This window comes from Mesoplodon bidens (genome assembly GCF_964165515.1).
Source record: "Mesoplodon bidens genome assembly, chromosome: X".
Lineage (NCBI taxonomy): Eukaryota > Metazoa > Chordata > Mammalia > Artiodactyla > Ziphiidae > Mesoplodon > Mesoplodon bidens.
The window spans coordinates 52,681,344-52,696,070 of NC_138163.1; the positions used below are offsets into that span (position 1 = coordinate 52,681,344).

General features: G+C 41.6%; 1 protein-coding gene across 1 annotated transcript; it reads right to left on the minus strand.

Annotated features, from left to right (window-relative positions):
• Positions 1–10,278: 10,278 nt before the first annotated feature.
• On the minus strand, positions 10,279–11,657 carry TCEAL5 (transcription elongation factor A like 5). The gene is given in 4 exon segments (XM_081222252.1): positions 10,279–10,669; positions 10,672–11,028; positions 11,031–11,100; positions 11,502–11,657. Coding segments are annotated over 3 exon segments (612 nt in total). The 5' UTR covers positions 11,074–11,100; positions 11,502–11,657; the 3' UTR covers positions 10,279–10,457.
• Between the last annotated feature and the right edge of the window lie 3,070 nt (positions 11,658–14,727).

A 14,727-nucleotide genomic window follows, 5' to 3' on the forward strand; every position in this document is an offset into this window, starting at 1 on the left:
TCTTTACCTCTAGTAACCTTTTTTATTTTTAATTCTATTTTGTCTGATAATAGTATTGTTATTGCAGCTTTATTATGGTTGCTATTTTCATGATATACATATTTTTATCATTTTCCTTTTAATCTTTATATGTTTAAACCTAAAGCATGCTTCCTGTAAACACCATACAGTTGGATCTTTTAAAAATCTAATCTGACAATCCCTGCCTTTTGTTTGAATTGTTTAATCCATTTATATTTAATGTTATTATTGATATGATTGAATTTATTTCTGCCAACTTACTTTTTCTTCAAAAAAAATATTTATTTATTTATTTATTTGGCTGCATCGGATCTTAGTTGCAGCACACGGGATCCTTAGTTGTGGCATGTGGAATCTTTAGTTGTGGCATGTGAACTCTTAGTTGCGGCATGTGGGATCTAGTTCCCTGACCAGGGATGGAACCTGGGTCCCCTGCATTGGGAGTGCGGCGTCTTAGCCACTGGACCACCAGGGAAGTCCCTCTGTCAACTTACTTTTTGTCTGTCATATATCTCATGTGTTTTTTGTTCCTCTCTTCTTTTCCTCCATTTTTCTTACATTAATTAAATATATTCTAAAGAAGGATTTTAATTTATTTAATGACTGTTTCATTATATCTTTTAGAGTTATTTCCTTTGTGGTTACCCTAGGACTTGACATATACATCTTAATTTATTGGGTTCTATTTCAGATTTATACTAACTTAATTCCAGTGAGATATAGAAACATCACTCCTATATAGTTCTATTCCCTTTATCCACTTATTGTGGTATTGTTATACATGTTACAACAAAAATGTTATAAACCCATCCACTGTTACCATTATTACTTTACATAACTTTACGTCTCTTATGTAAAATGAAAGAAGGATAGCAAGTATATATTTATAGAATTTATTATGTTAACCTTTTTATTTATCACTTCTGGTTTTCTTCATTTCTTCCAGGGGATTTTAGTTACCCTCTGGATTTGTTTCCTTAGCCTATTGCAGCTTTGCTCCCACCCATCTCCTTTGTGTTTTTATTGCCAAATATATTTCTTTTCTCTGTTATAAGCCCAATAATACATTATATATGTACTGTTTTAATTAGTTGAGAGAAGGAAGGGGAAATAAATATACATTTGAACTGTGTTTTATAATTACATAATTAACTTTATATGTGCTTTTTTTCCCCAGTGGATTCAAATTACTGTCTGGGGTCATTTGCTTTCAGAAGTAGAGAACTTCCTTTAGTATATCTTGTAAGGTGGGTCTGCTAGTGAAAGGTTCTCTCATTTTTTTCTTTATCTGGGAATGTCTTTATTTTGCCTTCATTTTTGAAAGATAGCTTTGGTGAATACAGGATTCTTGGTTGACTGTTTGTATCTTTGAACAGTTTGAATATACTGTCCTACTTCCTTCTGACCTCTATTGTTTTGGTGATAAATTAGCTGTTGATCTTATTGGAGTTCTCTTATAAGTCAGGAGTCATTTTTTTTCTTGCTGCTTTCAACATTTTCTCCTTGTCTTTGGCTTTCAGCATTCTCACTATGTTGTGTCTGTTTGTCAGTCTCTTTCATTTATCCTATTTGAGATCACTGAGCTTCCTGGATATGTAGATGAATGTTTTTCATCAAATTTGGGAAGTTTTCAGACATCATTTCTTTGTATTTTTCCCTGCTCCTTTCACTCTCTTTTCTCTCCTTTTGGTATTCTCATTATGTATATGTTGGTGCAATTAATGGTGTCCCACATTTCTTTGAGACTGTTCATTTTTTTTTTCTTTTTTTAAATTAATTTTTATTGAAGTATAGTTGCTTTACAGTGTTGTGTTAGTTTCTACTGTGCAGCCAAGTGAATCAGCTATATGTATACATATATCCCCTCTTTTTTGGATTTCCTTCCCATTTAGGTCACCACAGTCATTATTTTTTTCTCTTTCTTATTCAGATTACATAAAATCTATGAATCTTAGAGTTCACTAATTCTCAAATCTATTGTTGAGCTCCTCTAGTAAATTTTTCATTTCAATCTTTCTATTTTTCAGAATTTCCACTTGTTTCTTTTTATAATATCTATCTATTGATTGATTGTTTTTCTATTTGGTATAATAGTGTCATCATACCTGCGTTTACTTCTTTAATCATAGGGGTTTTTTCATTCTTTGAACATATTGGCCACATTGAAGTACTTGTTAAATTCTACATCTGGTTACTCTCACAAGCAGTTTCTGTTGCCTGCTTTGCTCCCCACATGTGGGTCATATTTTTCTGTTTCACTACATGTCTTGCAATTTTTTCAGATAATATATTTTAGCAACTCTGAGTACTGATCCTCTCTCTCTCTGGGGCTTATTTTTGTTGTTATTTGCTTGTATTTTAGGGACTGGCTGAATCATTTCAATCATGTCTATTTCCTCCCTGCTATATGATGCCTCTATGTTGATACTCAGAGCGTACAGTATTGGTATGCCCATAGTCACTCTGGGATGACAGTGGTTTTGGCAGTCCTCTCTTTACTGTCTCCTTACCTGAACATACTTGACTGGTTGATTGCTTTATTGTTTTTGACAATACACTGGGGCATAAGTTGCTCCACAGATTCATGGGATTAAATTTGGGCTCCTTTTCAGATATAGGGTTTTTTTGTTTGTTTTTTTGTTTTGTTATTTTTTGCGGTACATGGGCCTCTCACTGCTGTGGCCTTTCCCGTTGTGGAGCACAGGCTCCAGACACGCAGGCTCAGCAGCCATGGCTCATGGGCCCAGCCGCTCTGCGGCATGTGGGATCCCCCTGGACCGGGACATGAACCCGTGTCCCCTGCATCGGCAGGCAGACTCCCAACCACTGCGCCACCAGGGAAGCCCTCAGATATAGTTTTTGAGGTCATTGTTTGACATTTGTTTGGACTCCAAGAAGACTCTACTTAGCTGTCTCTTTTCCTAATTCTCTGGTAGACTAGCTGGCCTAACATTTAGCTTATATCTCTAATGAATCTACTGACCTCCTCTTAATTGTTATTCACTACAACCTCCATTTTTTATAGCACCTTTAGCCTTCAAGTTCACACTGAACAATGTGTGACAAATGAAGTCAGTTCCTTTGGAAAGAGTTTTGGAGCTCTCTGTTTTAAGGCCTGCCTCTCCCCCTGGGAAAATCTCTGATACAAGGCTCTGGAGCTAAGGATGGTGACAGTAGCACAGTTCTCTCTGAGTGACACTGCTACTATAGGAGCTGTACACTTGCCTCAGGATGGGCAGTTCCTTCAGGTCTTCCTGGCTTGCCTCTCCCAGGAAATTGAGTCCCCAGTATTCTTAGCACACTATGCTGAAGGTAGAGCCTCCTTATGATGAATGGGGGAGGAGCAGAGGGAGCTCCCACCTTTCAGCTGCACTCACTTGGAACTTAGCCTGAGCAACAGTCAACTCAAGGCAGGATGAGAAGTTTTGTCTCTCCTGGGAAGATACTGTGACCCTTCAGATGTGATCTGGGGGAGAAGGAGACCTGTGTTTTTGACTGCACCCTTCTGGAGTGGAGCTTCCATCATGCTAAGCTGGAAGTGGGAAGGCAGGAAAAGAATCTTGGTTCAAATGCCACAGATTCTCATAGTTCTTATTGTTATAGTAGATTCTCTTTTAAAAACGTTTCTTCACTTGCTGTATGCCCTTAGGACCATTTCCAAACAATTTAAATGATTGTATTTTAGGAGAATAACTTTTAACAATTTCACTGGGAAATGGTTCCTCAGAGTTCCTCATATTGCCTTGCCAGAAGTGGAACACCGACCATAGTTATTTTTAATTTCCTGTCTGATGGTGTCAAGATCTGTGTCATTTCTGATTATTGCTTTGCCTCTTCAGAATGTTTTATTTTCTTTCCTTTTTGTATTTCTAATAATTTTTACTTGGAAACTGGATTTGTATAAGACAGTAATTACTGAGATAAATGGAGTTTATTATTGGAGATGAGCCTGTCATTCCTACAAAGCTTTTAGTGTGAAGTTTGCATTAATCTAGTTAGAAGTTGGGCTGAGTTTGATGTTTTCTTCCTATTTGGCTCTGAGTCTTTCCACTTGGTTTTGCAGTTTCCCTTTGTATTTCTCCCCAAAAAGAATCTGTTTCTAGCTGTTCTCCACTGTTATTTTTACTCAGTGTTTGTTAGTGTGGTGTTGAGGGCAGGGACGAGCACTCTCTGTTGTTCTGATTGGGTCTTCATCTTAAGCAACCACTGTGAACCTGAGTTTTGGTGGTGTAATCTTCACATGTGTTCATGCCTCTCCTCCAGGTATAATGCTAAGCCTCCCCTCATAGAATTTTTTGTTTTTCTCTTTCCCTTTCCTAGCTGCAGTGGGTTTCTACCAGTGACTTTAGGATATGGGTTTTGTTGTCCGTTTCCCTGCAGATTAAGTCTTTAGTTTACTAGGGGAGATAGGTCTGGTTGGAATTTCAGCAGTGACTGCTATCTCGCTCTCTTAGCTGGCCTTATGGGGAAAGCTCTCTCAAATTCTCCCTGATCTTCCCTGAGAACACCTAGTGGGGTTTCTGGATTAAAGCTTGAAAGAGAGTGCAAGCTCTTTATGTCTGTGGACTTCGGGGACTGAACACTCTCATGCTAGCCTTCAGTCTTTAGAAATTCATTAGAAATTTCAAGCTGAATTTTCCTACTGGTCTACATGGTGATTGGTGGTATCTATTCCAGATAAGCAAATGCTTGGGTCCTATTTCTCCCTACAGGAGTCTCTAGATTTTGGGATAATCATTTGCCCTGTGACCTCAGTTCTCTAAAGGTTTTAAGAAGATTTGTTATTTTGGGGACTTTCCTGGTGGTCCAGTGGTTAAGACTCCATGCTCCCAGTGCAGGGGGCCCAGGTTTGATCCTTGGTCAGGGAACTAGATACTGCATGCCGAACTAAGACCCAGCACAGCCAAATAAATAAATATTTAAAAATGCAAAATGTTATTTTGCATTTATCCAACATTTTTTCCTGTTGTAAGTGTGAGTAGCATTCTTTTCAGCTCTCCATTTGGAGCTGAAACCAAAATTTGCGTTGTTCATTTTACAACTTAAATATAGCATTTGATTTAAAGTTCCTTTTGGTTCCCATAAGCAGTACAATCTCTTTTGCTCTTGTGCCTTGCACTGGACAGGGAGTTGGGGCCTATTTCAGAAACATTTCTCTCATTATCCCAAAAATATTCTTGTGTCTGGGAGGATAGTGAGGGAGAAGCAAGGTAGATATTCCTTATTATATGGCTGTCTTTAGCAACACTGGCCATTGTCTGTTGGCTCAAGGTGAACAGGTGAAAGGTTAAATAGTCTGGAGACTATTCCTATCATTGGAATGATGGGAACTCATAAATTGTCAGTCATAAAGCTTTTCATTTTTTTCCTGTCCTCTTTCCCTTTGAGGTATGAAGGAGAATTTTATAGAGATGGAAATAAAACTCCATAGCCTAAACATGTAAAGAATTTCTCATTTTCAGCTACAAACTAGGACTGACCAGATAATTTTGAATTTAAAGTAGAAGGGTTGAACCCTTCTCTCAGAGTTCAGTGAAGTAGCACCCAGAACAATAGTGATGGTGATGCAGTTGGACAATAACCCCAAACAACCTTGCTCAGACTCCCAGAAGGGCCTTGGTTGTGCCTGGGCCTATTTTAGTGGTTTTGTGGTGAATTCAGTTCTGTATCTGCCTGATGCCGTGCTTCTGATGTTTGATTCAGCCCAGTCCCAGAAGTACAGGAGACAGCAGGCAAAGGGAGCTTACAAAGGTATGTGGTCCTCCAACTCAGGAGAAAACAGGTGTTACCACCTGTTTGAATACCCTCATGTGTTGTAGGCACAGCATCTGATTTGGGTACTAAGGCAGTCAAGCTGTGAACTGGCATTAAATGCCTTTTTAAGGCATTAATGGTGGAAGAAGAAATGCCACTGTGAGCCTTGCTCTTTAGGTCTGTCATCCGAAGAACCATTACTACTATTCAGACATCCTAAAGGATTGGCTGGGCAATAAGGTGAAGATAAAATTCAAATCCTTAGGTTCCAATCTAGGCTCTTCCCCTTACAGGTATGTAACCTTGTATAAATCACATATACTCTTTGAGCCTCAGTTTAGTCACCTATATCGAAGGCACAATAACACCTCTCTCAAAATTGCCTGTCAAAATTAAAAGAGCTAGAAATATGAAAAAATGGACTGTGAACAGTGATGATTTACATCACTTCTAGGCCACAGTGTAGAAAAAGGTGTGTGAGATCTCCGTGTATTCTTTTCCTCTGCTGCAGTGGTATCATGATTAGTTTTGATCTCTGGGAAACTAGGGGGAGCAGAACCTCTCCATCCCCAATTCTCATGAAGTGTGAGAAATAAACCTTTATTGTGTTAAGCCACTGATGTTTTGGGGTTAGTAGCTATCCTATCATAAGCTTAGCCTAACCTGACAAACACACAGATGGTCCTTAGAGTTAAGCAACAGAATCACTGGAATTCTTGTTAAAATACACTTTATATGTGGGAAAACTATATTGGGAGGCAAGTGATTATGATAGTGGTGATTATGATGGTGAGAGAGTACTACTCAAGTATCATATCAGAAAGTCAATAGGTAATAACTAAACAAGTCAAGAAATAGCAGTTGTTAAGTCATATGTCTGATAAGGAACTTGCATCCAGAATAAACAAAGAACTGTTACAACTCAACAATAAAAAGACAATCAACCTAATTTAAAAATGGGTAAAGGACTTGAATACACATTTCCCCAAAGAAGATATACAAATGGCCAATAAGCACATGAAAAGATGCTCAGCGTCATTAGCCATCAAGCAAATGCAAATCAAGGCCACAGTGGGATTCCACTTCATACCCACTAAGATGGCTATAAGAAAAAATACAGGCAATGACAAGCGTTGGTGAGAATGTGGAGAAATCGGAGCCCGCGTACACTGCTGATAGGATTGTCATATGGCACAGTTGCTTTGGAAACAGTTTGGCAGGTCCTCAAAAAGTTAGAGTTACCACATGAACCAGCAGTTTCACTCCTAGGTGTATACTCAAGAAAATTGAAAACATATTTACATGCAAAAAGTTAACACTGCTTTATGATATATATGAAATTTGTTAAGAGAGTAAATCTTGAGTTCTCATCACAAGGAGAAAAATGTTTTTCTTTTTCTTTTTATTGTACCTATATGAGATCATGGGTGTTAACTAAAATTATTGTAGTAATCACTTCACAATATATGTAACTCAAGCCGTTATGCTGTATACCTTAAATGTATACAGTGATGTATGTCAATTACGTCTCAACAAAACTGGTAAAAAAATTAATTAGAAAAAGAAAAAATGGAAAAAAATACTTTGCTTCTTCCAGCAGAAATGATTAACTAGTGTATCAAATACTACATACCTGTGTTTTTTTTGAATCAGAAACAAAACAAATATATAACAGTACCTCTTCATAAAATGAATCAAAGCATTCAAATGAAGTTAAAGCAACTTTGGACATAATCATCAGCATGCTCTGAGGTTATCTACGTAATAAAGTAAGGCAGAACCATCATTTCTGTACTTTAAAATTTTATATTTTGACTTTTCAATAGAGTTTATTTTAAAAGACAAAAGAAAATGTACACGAATGTTCAGTACTGATATGGATGTGGACGGACCTTGAAAACAGTATGCTACATGAAAGAAGCTAGACAACAGAGGCCATGTACTGTATGATTCCATTTCTATGAAATGTCTAGAATAGGCAAATCCATAGAGACAGAAAGCAGATCAGTGTTTGCCAGTTGCCAGGGAGAGGAGGGACTGGGAGCACCATTATGTGCTAACGGGTATGAGCTTTCTTTTTAGGGCAATAAAAATGTCCCGTAACTGAATAATGGTGATGGTTTCAGAACTCTGTTAATATACTGAAAACCACTCAATTGTGCACTTTAAGAGGGTGAATTTTTGTGAAAAAAGAGTGAATGTTGTGATATGTGAATTATATTTCAATAAAGGTGTTGAAAAAAGAAATAGCAGGACTTCCCTGGTGGCACAGTGGTTAAGAATCTGCCTGCCAATGCGGGGGAAATGGGTTCGAGCCCTGGTCAGGGAAGATCCCACATGCCGTGGAGGAACTAAGCCCATGAGCCACAACTACTGAGCGTGCACGCCACAACTACTGAAGCCCACATGTCTGGAGCCCGTGCTCCACAACAAGAGAAGCCACCACAATGAGAAGCCCACGTGCCGCAACTAGAGAAAGCCCACACGCAGCAACAAAGACCCAACCCAGCCATAAATAAGTAAATTAAATTAATTTTTAAAAGAGAAAGAAATAGCAGCATAAGCATATTCTTCTGAAATATGGAGGTAAATACCGGAAGAAATCAAAAACATTTATGGTAGTTGCTTCTGGACAGAGAATGTGGAATGATGAGGCAGACTGCAGTTTTTAATAATATATTATTTTACACTATTGGATTTTAAAATTTAATACATATATCCATAAAAATAAAAATGAGCTAAAAACAAAGGATACCTACACAGAGACATTTTTTAACAACTTTATTAGAGTATAATTGCTTTACAATGGTGTGTTAGTTTCTGCTGTATAACAAAGTGAATCAGCTATACCTATACATATATCCCCATATCTCCTCCCTCTTGTGTCTGCCTCCCACCCTCCCTATCCCACCCCTCTAGGTGGTCACAAAGCACCGAACTGATCTCCCTGTGCTATGCGGCTGCTTCCCACCAGCTATCTAAAATACCATATGCTAATACATATATATGGAATCTAAAAAAAAAAAAAAAAGGTTCTGAAGAACCTAGGGGCAGGACAGGAATAAAGACACAGACGAAGAGAATGGACTTGAGGACACGGGGAGGGGGAAGGGTAAGCTGGGACGAAGTGAAAGAGTGGCATGGACTTATGTACACAGAGACATTTTGAGGAAAAGTCAAAAGAGATTCTGATACATTGGATCTGAGGCGGGAGCCAGGATTCTGCATTTTCAACAAGGTAGGTGTTTTCGATGCAGTAGCTAGCAAACTTTGAGAAACACTACTATATCCAATGTTAAAATTATTTAACAATGGATTGTGGTATAATCCCTCTCTTGCTGTGTTCCTTTTGGAGTGGCAAGTTTCAATTGCTAAAAAATGAAATTACGAGCTCAAGGTTATGTATTCAATCAGGGACAGAACTGGGCCAAGAATTGAGGCCTTCTGACTCAATAATTAATGTATTGATTTTTAAGCTTCTATCATGTGTTGTAGGTACCAAAATGAATAAGATAAATTATTTGCTTTGAATAGGGCAAGTCTAGTGGGCTAATTATAATGCCTGAAAATGCATTAATTAAGATTTTACAAAGCATTTTTGCACATTTCATGTCAGGATTAATAAAACTATAACGTGAGAAGGGGGACCTTCTCCATAGTTCAGTAGGGAACATAGTGGGGTGTAACTCACTAGAGACTCCAGGGAAATCAAAGGGGCTTTGTTACCTTGAGGACTTCAGCTTACCAGCAGCAGTGGGGCCCTTAGGATAGTACAGGACACATGAGAAGGGGGAGAGTGTCCTTCAGACACAGCATTACCTGGGGGAGAGTGACACCCACCTTTCAGCTATCTGGATTTATTTATGGACACATGTGAGAGCTCCCTCAGCCCTCTCCCAAACATTTGATGGGTTTCTGGTCCTGCTAGTGCAGGGGAGAGGGTAGGAACCAGCCTAACACAGTTCACACACTCAGCATCTCATCTGATCTCCACAGCCCTGGAAGGCAAGCTTTATCCCCAATTCACTGATGAGAAGACTGTTCCCTACGGCAGTGCTTCTGTAATAACTGCCAGGTTGATTCCTCCAGCTGCGAGTCCCAGAGATAATGTGTTTTACGCATCATTTCACATCCTGACAACAGGAATTTTAAGTGTCTCCACTACCTTCATAAACTCACTGAGCAGTTGCTTTGATTGCTTGGTATTTTCCTATGTTTCAAATATTTTATTATTTATTTTATGAAAAAAGTAATCTGTGTATTTTAGGAGGAAAAGTACAGGTGAGAGGATAATCTCTACCACCAGCACCCAGAGAAAACCATTATTTTGCTTTTGGTCTACTCAGTTTCAGTTTTCCCTGTACATGGATGTATTGTGTAACTTTTTTGTTTTATTTTTTCAAAAACGGGCGGATGCTGTATATGCGGTTCTGAAAACTGGTGTTTTTCTTTATTGTTATTTTACAGTGTACCATGAACATCTCTCCATGCACGTGGGTGAAAATCCCCTACTGAAACACAGAGAGCACTGTAGTTGGATCAAAAGGCTGCTGGTAACGAGAGTGACACCTAAAGCAAAGTATCAGCTTAAGGTTAAAGCACATAGCATGGCAAATGCCTGCCAGGGAAAGCAGGGTCAGCGACATTCCCATCAGAGGAGTCAGCATTGAAGGCCAAAGGCATTAAAGATATGGGATATCATGTAAGCCCCTCTGGCCCCTACCTCCGCCCCTCATTCCCCTGACACCCCGTTGGCCCCTTGGGGTGAATGGATCCTGTACATCTGTTTGCATCCAATGAAAACCACCCATTTTCTGTCTTTTCCTTAACTCTTCCTGAGCCCTTGACATATCTGCACATTCTCTCATCATCTCCTCACTGCCCAGATGCCTTCCTGTAAGTTGTCCTGATAGTCCTTGGGGGAATCGTCCGTCCCCCTGTCCATTTTTCTTTTTGCTTTATGGGGCACATAGTCTTCAACCGCGCGCTTTTCGGCAGCCCGCGGCTGACTCTCTGGCTTTGCCTGGGATTCAAGCTTGCCATCACCGTGTGGTTTTCCCTCAGCTTCAGACTTGCCCTGCTTTTCTTGCTTCCCCTCGTCTTCTGGTTGTCCCTCGTCTTCTGGCCGTCCCTCATTCTGGAGCTCCTGCTTATGTTCTGACTTCCCCTCCACTTCTGGCTTTTCTTCCTCATCTGACTTTCCTTCATCTTCTGTATCTAGTGCATCTTTTGACTTTCCCTCATTGGGTTTCCTTCATTTTCTGGCTTTCCTTCATTTTCTCTGTAGACCTTCTCCATGTTGAGATTTGCCCTCCTTTGCCTGTCCTAGGAGACAAAGGAGACTGAGGACTTAGGTGCTGAAATACAGGTTCTGCCCATACATTTTCTCCTTTCTTTCCCAGTGTATGCAAGGTTGGCACACATGCTAACATGAGCCCACCTTGCAGACACTTCCACAGGTGCTTCTCCCTACATTTAAGTGGGCTGTGCTGACAAGTGTATAAGAGCAGATTTGTCCCTAAACTTTGCTCTGGCCTTGGCTATGCCAGTAACAATTTTAACTGGGTGGTCCCAACTTAGACTGACCCGCAAGAAACCTGGCCAATTTCTTTTTCCCCTTGTCTACAGTTGTAAGACTTGTAGAACTGCAGATACAACCAGACAATGGCCAGTTCTCAGATATTAGAGATACTCTGTTATCTTCAAGGACTTCACAGATGCCACACCTGCCAACTCTCACTTCCTTGTTCTCCCCACTGTCTTCACCAGCCATAAAGCACCAGGTTCCCTTAGGGTCCTGACAGAGACCATGTATTCTGAGACCGGAATAGGGAGGCTTGGAGGAGGGGTGGCAGGTAGTGAACTCCCCAACTTCTGCTCAGGCTTTAGTCACTCCTACTCCCAGGGGTCCTGGGGCAGTTGCCCTCTTCCATTGACCTGCACTGATACTGCAGGTCTTTCCTTTCCTTGTCTGGGTTGGTGCCTACAACCACAGACCCAAAGACCTGTAGAGAGACAGGAGACAGATGGTGAATGAGGGATTGAGAAGTGAATGAGTGGCAATGAGGATATTGATTCTTTTCCGACTCTAGCTGTCAATACTTTTCCAGCTCCTGCCATACCCTTGCCCTTTCCCTTGCTTCTCTGATCCCCCTGTACAGCTCCTCCCTAACAGCCTCCTTTTTTTTAACCACTGAGAAATGGCAGAGAGAGATTATTTCCAAAGTGTTTCTATGTTTCCCAATCTTCCTTCCAAATTTCTATCTCACTTTTCCTTGTGAGGTTCAGGACAGTGATGTTCAGAAGGCATATCCAGCTTTGCTCAGGTCTCTACCTTCCAAACCCTCACCCCAGGGCACCCAGATAGAACGAGCCCATCACTCATTCTGAAAACGGTGATGGTAGAGTCAGGGAGCATGGCAGAAATGTCCAGAGCATTCCTGCTACCCCTTCCCTTTCCACATACACAGAAAGACCACATTTTCCTGCAATGCAAGAGACAAATTATTTCCAAACTCATTAAAACTTTTGGTCCATGTTACCTCCTCTTGACTCTCCCTAGTTCAGGAGTCACTCTTGCCCTATAGGGAACTGGTCTCCAGACTGAACTTCAGTCCCCCTCCTCTGTAGCACCTCTCCTGCTCCCTTCCCCCTCATTCCCCTCCCCCCACATCCCCCCCTGCAAAAAGGACAAAGGTGGAGACAAGCAGGCCTGGCCCCTTGGCAAGGGGGTTTGCCCTCCCCATCCTGGGTTCACAGACGTTGCCCTCCTCCCTCCACCCTGGAAGGATCAGGCCATTTCCTCTCCATCCCCCTCCGCTAGCCTTTTCCCTCTGTCAGATGTCCCCTGATAACCTGCCTCCTAAGAGATCCCAACTGGTACCCATTCTTATCCTCTGACCCCTCTCCATCTCCTCCCACCAAGCCCTCCATCTCTTGCACCAAATGTATGGGCATCAGGGAAGGGGTAGAGAGAATCTAGTCCTGGACCTGCTCTGGTCTTTGCCTTCTGCCACCCCCACCCCAGGTGTCCACAGGAGACAGTGAATTTGTGACCATCTCAGGGAGATGCCTCCTTCTCACATTTCTTGCTGCCATAAGCCAGTACTTATCCGGGGAAATAAGAGATGGTACCCAGACCTCTCCCCCAATACTCACACAATTTTCTGCGCCAAAACAAATAAGGGTGGGAGGAGGGTGACATCTGGAAAGCAGACCAGATCCTGTGTAGCCTCTGTCTGTTACCCCTACCTCAGGTGTCCCCTTCCCCACTCCGGCTAGTACCGACCTGCGACCTTGTGGGGCTATAGGGCAGTTGTCCCCTTGGTCCATCAGTCTGAAATCTATCTTCCTCCACGGAAATAGGGAGCTGATATCTGGAAGAGAGGGACTTCTGCACGCGTTGGCTCCCGATCACATGAAGGAAACGTCACCAGTGGGCTCAGGTCCCTAGTTCTCCCTCCTGTAGGAAGTTCCTCAGGAGTCAGCCCACTTCTTCCCTTCATTGGCCCCCTCCCACCTCACCCTTCTTCAGTAACCTCCCCTGACCGCTTGAGGCCCTGTCACTCATTTTGATTGTGGCTAATCCCAGAGGTCAAATGGGGCCCCTTCTTCCTGTGGTATGTATTTGTTCTTCTGTCTTATCAGGGGCTGCGTCTTCTCCCAGGGCTACTGGCCCCACTGATCCATCTCTGAGGAATTTCTTTCTTTCTCTCGTTTGATCTCAAAGCGCCTACCCCCTCCATCTACTTCTCCACTCTGACACTGGTGCTCACTCCTGACTTCCAGACCTTCACATAATAGGTACAGGGTGCATTGGTAGGTAGGGAAGCAGGTAGTTGAAATAGGGATTTTATTTTCTTCTAAATAATTTTTTTCAGTTTTATTTAACTTATTTCCCTCACTGTGCGTTATTTTTATAAGCAAAAAGTTAAATAAAGCTATTTTCATTTGGGAAAAAGAACATGTTTAAGGTAGAGGAAAAACCCAACATCCCCAAATTGTGAGAGCAACTTAAGTTCCTAATATTAATTTTTACTAGAAAATGGATTTGATTGTCTACTTATAAAAGAATTCCTTAAGTTTTCATAAATAGCTGGTTCTGTCATGTTCTACCGAAAATACATGTATTTAATGTTCCCAAACAACAGCTGAGTGGTAAGTGCACTTGCTGGAACATGATGGCTAACACAATATCAGTCTTGAAAATTTGGTCCATGGCTATTTTCATTCAGAGGTTTAGCTGTGCGGCAAGGCAGCTGAGGATCTGAGGGGTGCCGACATGGTCTGATCTTCCTTGCCCTATCAAGAGGGGAGGAATATGGTGTCCCGACCCCTTCTCACCTTTCAGAGCCTCTCATCCTTTGCATTCAGGCACCTGACTGTTGCTTACCCAAAAATATACATGGAGAGGTGACCAAGGTGGTGACTTCAATAAATGCTTTTGGCTCCTTCCCTCCATCCCCCAAATTCCCACAGAGATTATGCAACTCCAGCAGAGATGGGAATGCTGTTCTGACAACCGGAAACCAAAACAGATCCCTTCTAGACCCCTGCAGCAGAGGGTTTCCATAAAGCCTGTAGAAGTGATTGTTGGGGGAGAGCCTCCAGACCTGCTTGCTGTCTACCCTTATTCCCAGTGCCCAGGTGGAAACTTCCTTGACCCTGTCTACTGCTTACCACCTAACTAAGGAGATGCAGCCTGCTGGGTCTTTCAACTCTATTATCTCTACCTCCAGGGCACCTAGGAGGAGCCTAGCCACGCTGAAGAGTTGCTGCCTGCCAGTCCACACCCACCCTGGTGCTTTCGCAGCCAGATTTAGACCAGTGTCTAAGGAACTCTGACAGGCTGACCATACTGATTGACCTAGACCAGGTGTTTTCAGCTGAGGAAGTCTGTGGACCACCTGAAATAATATGCAAGGTAGCATATGCTTAGAAGGTAGTAGAGTA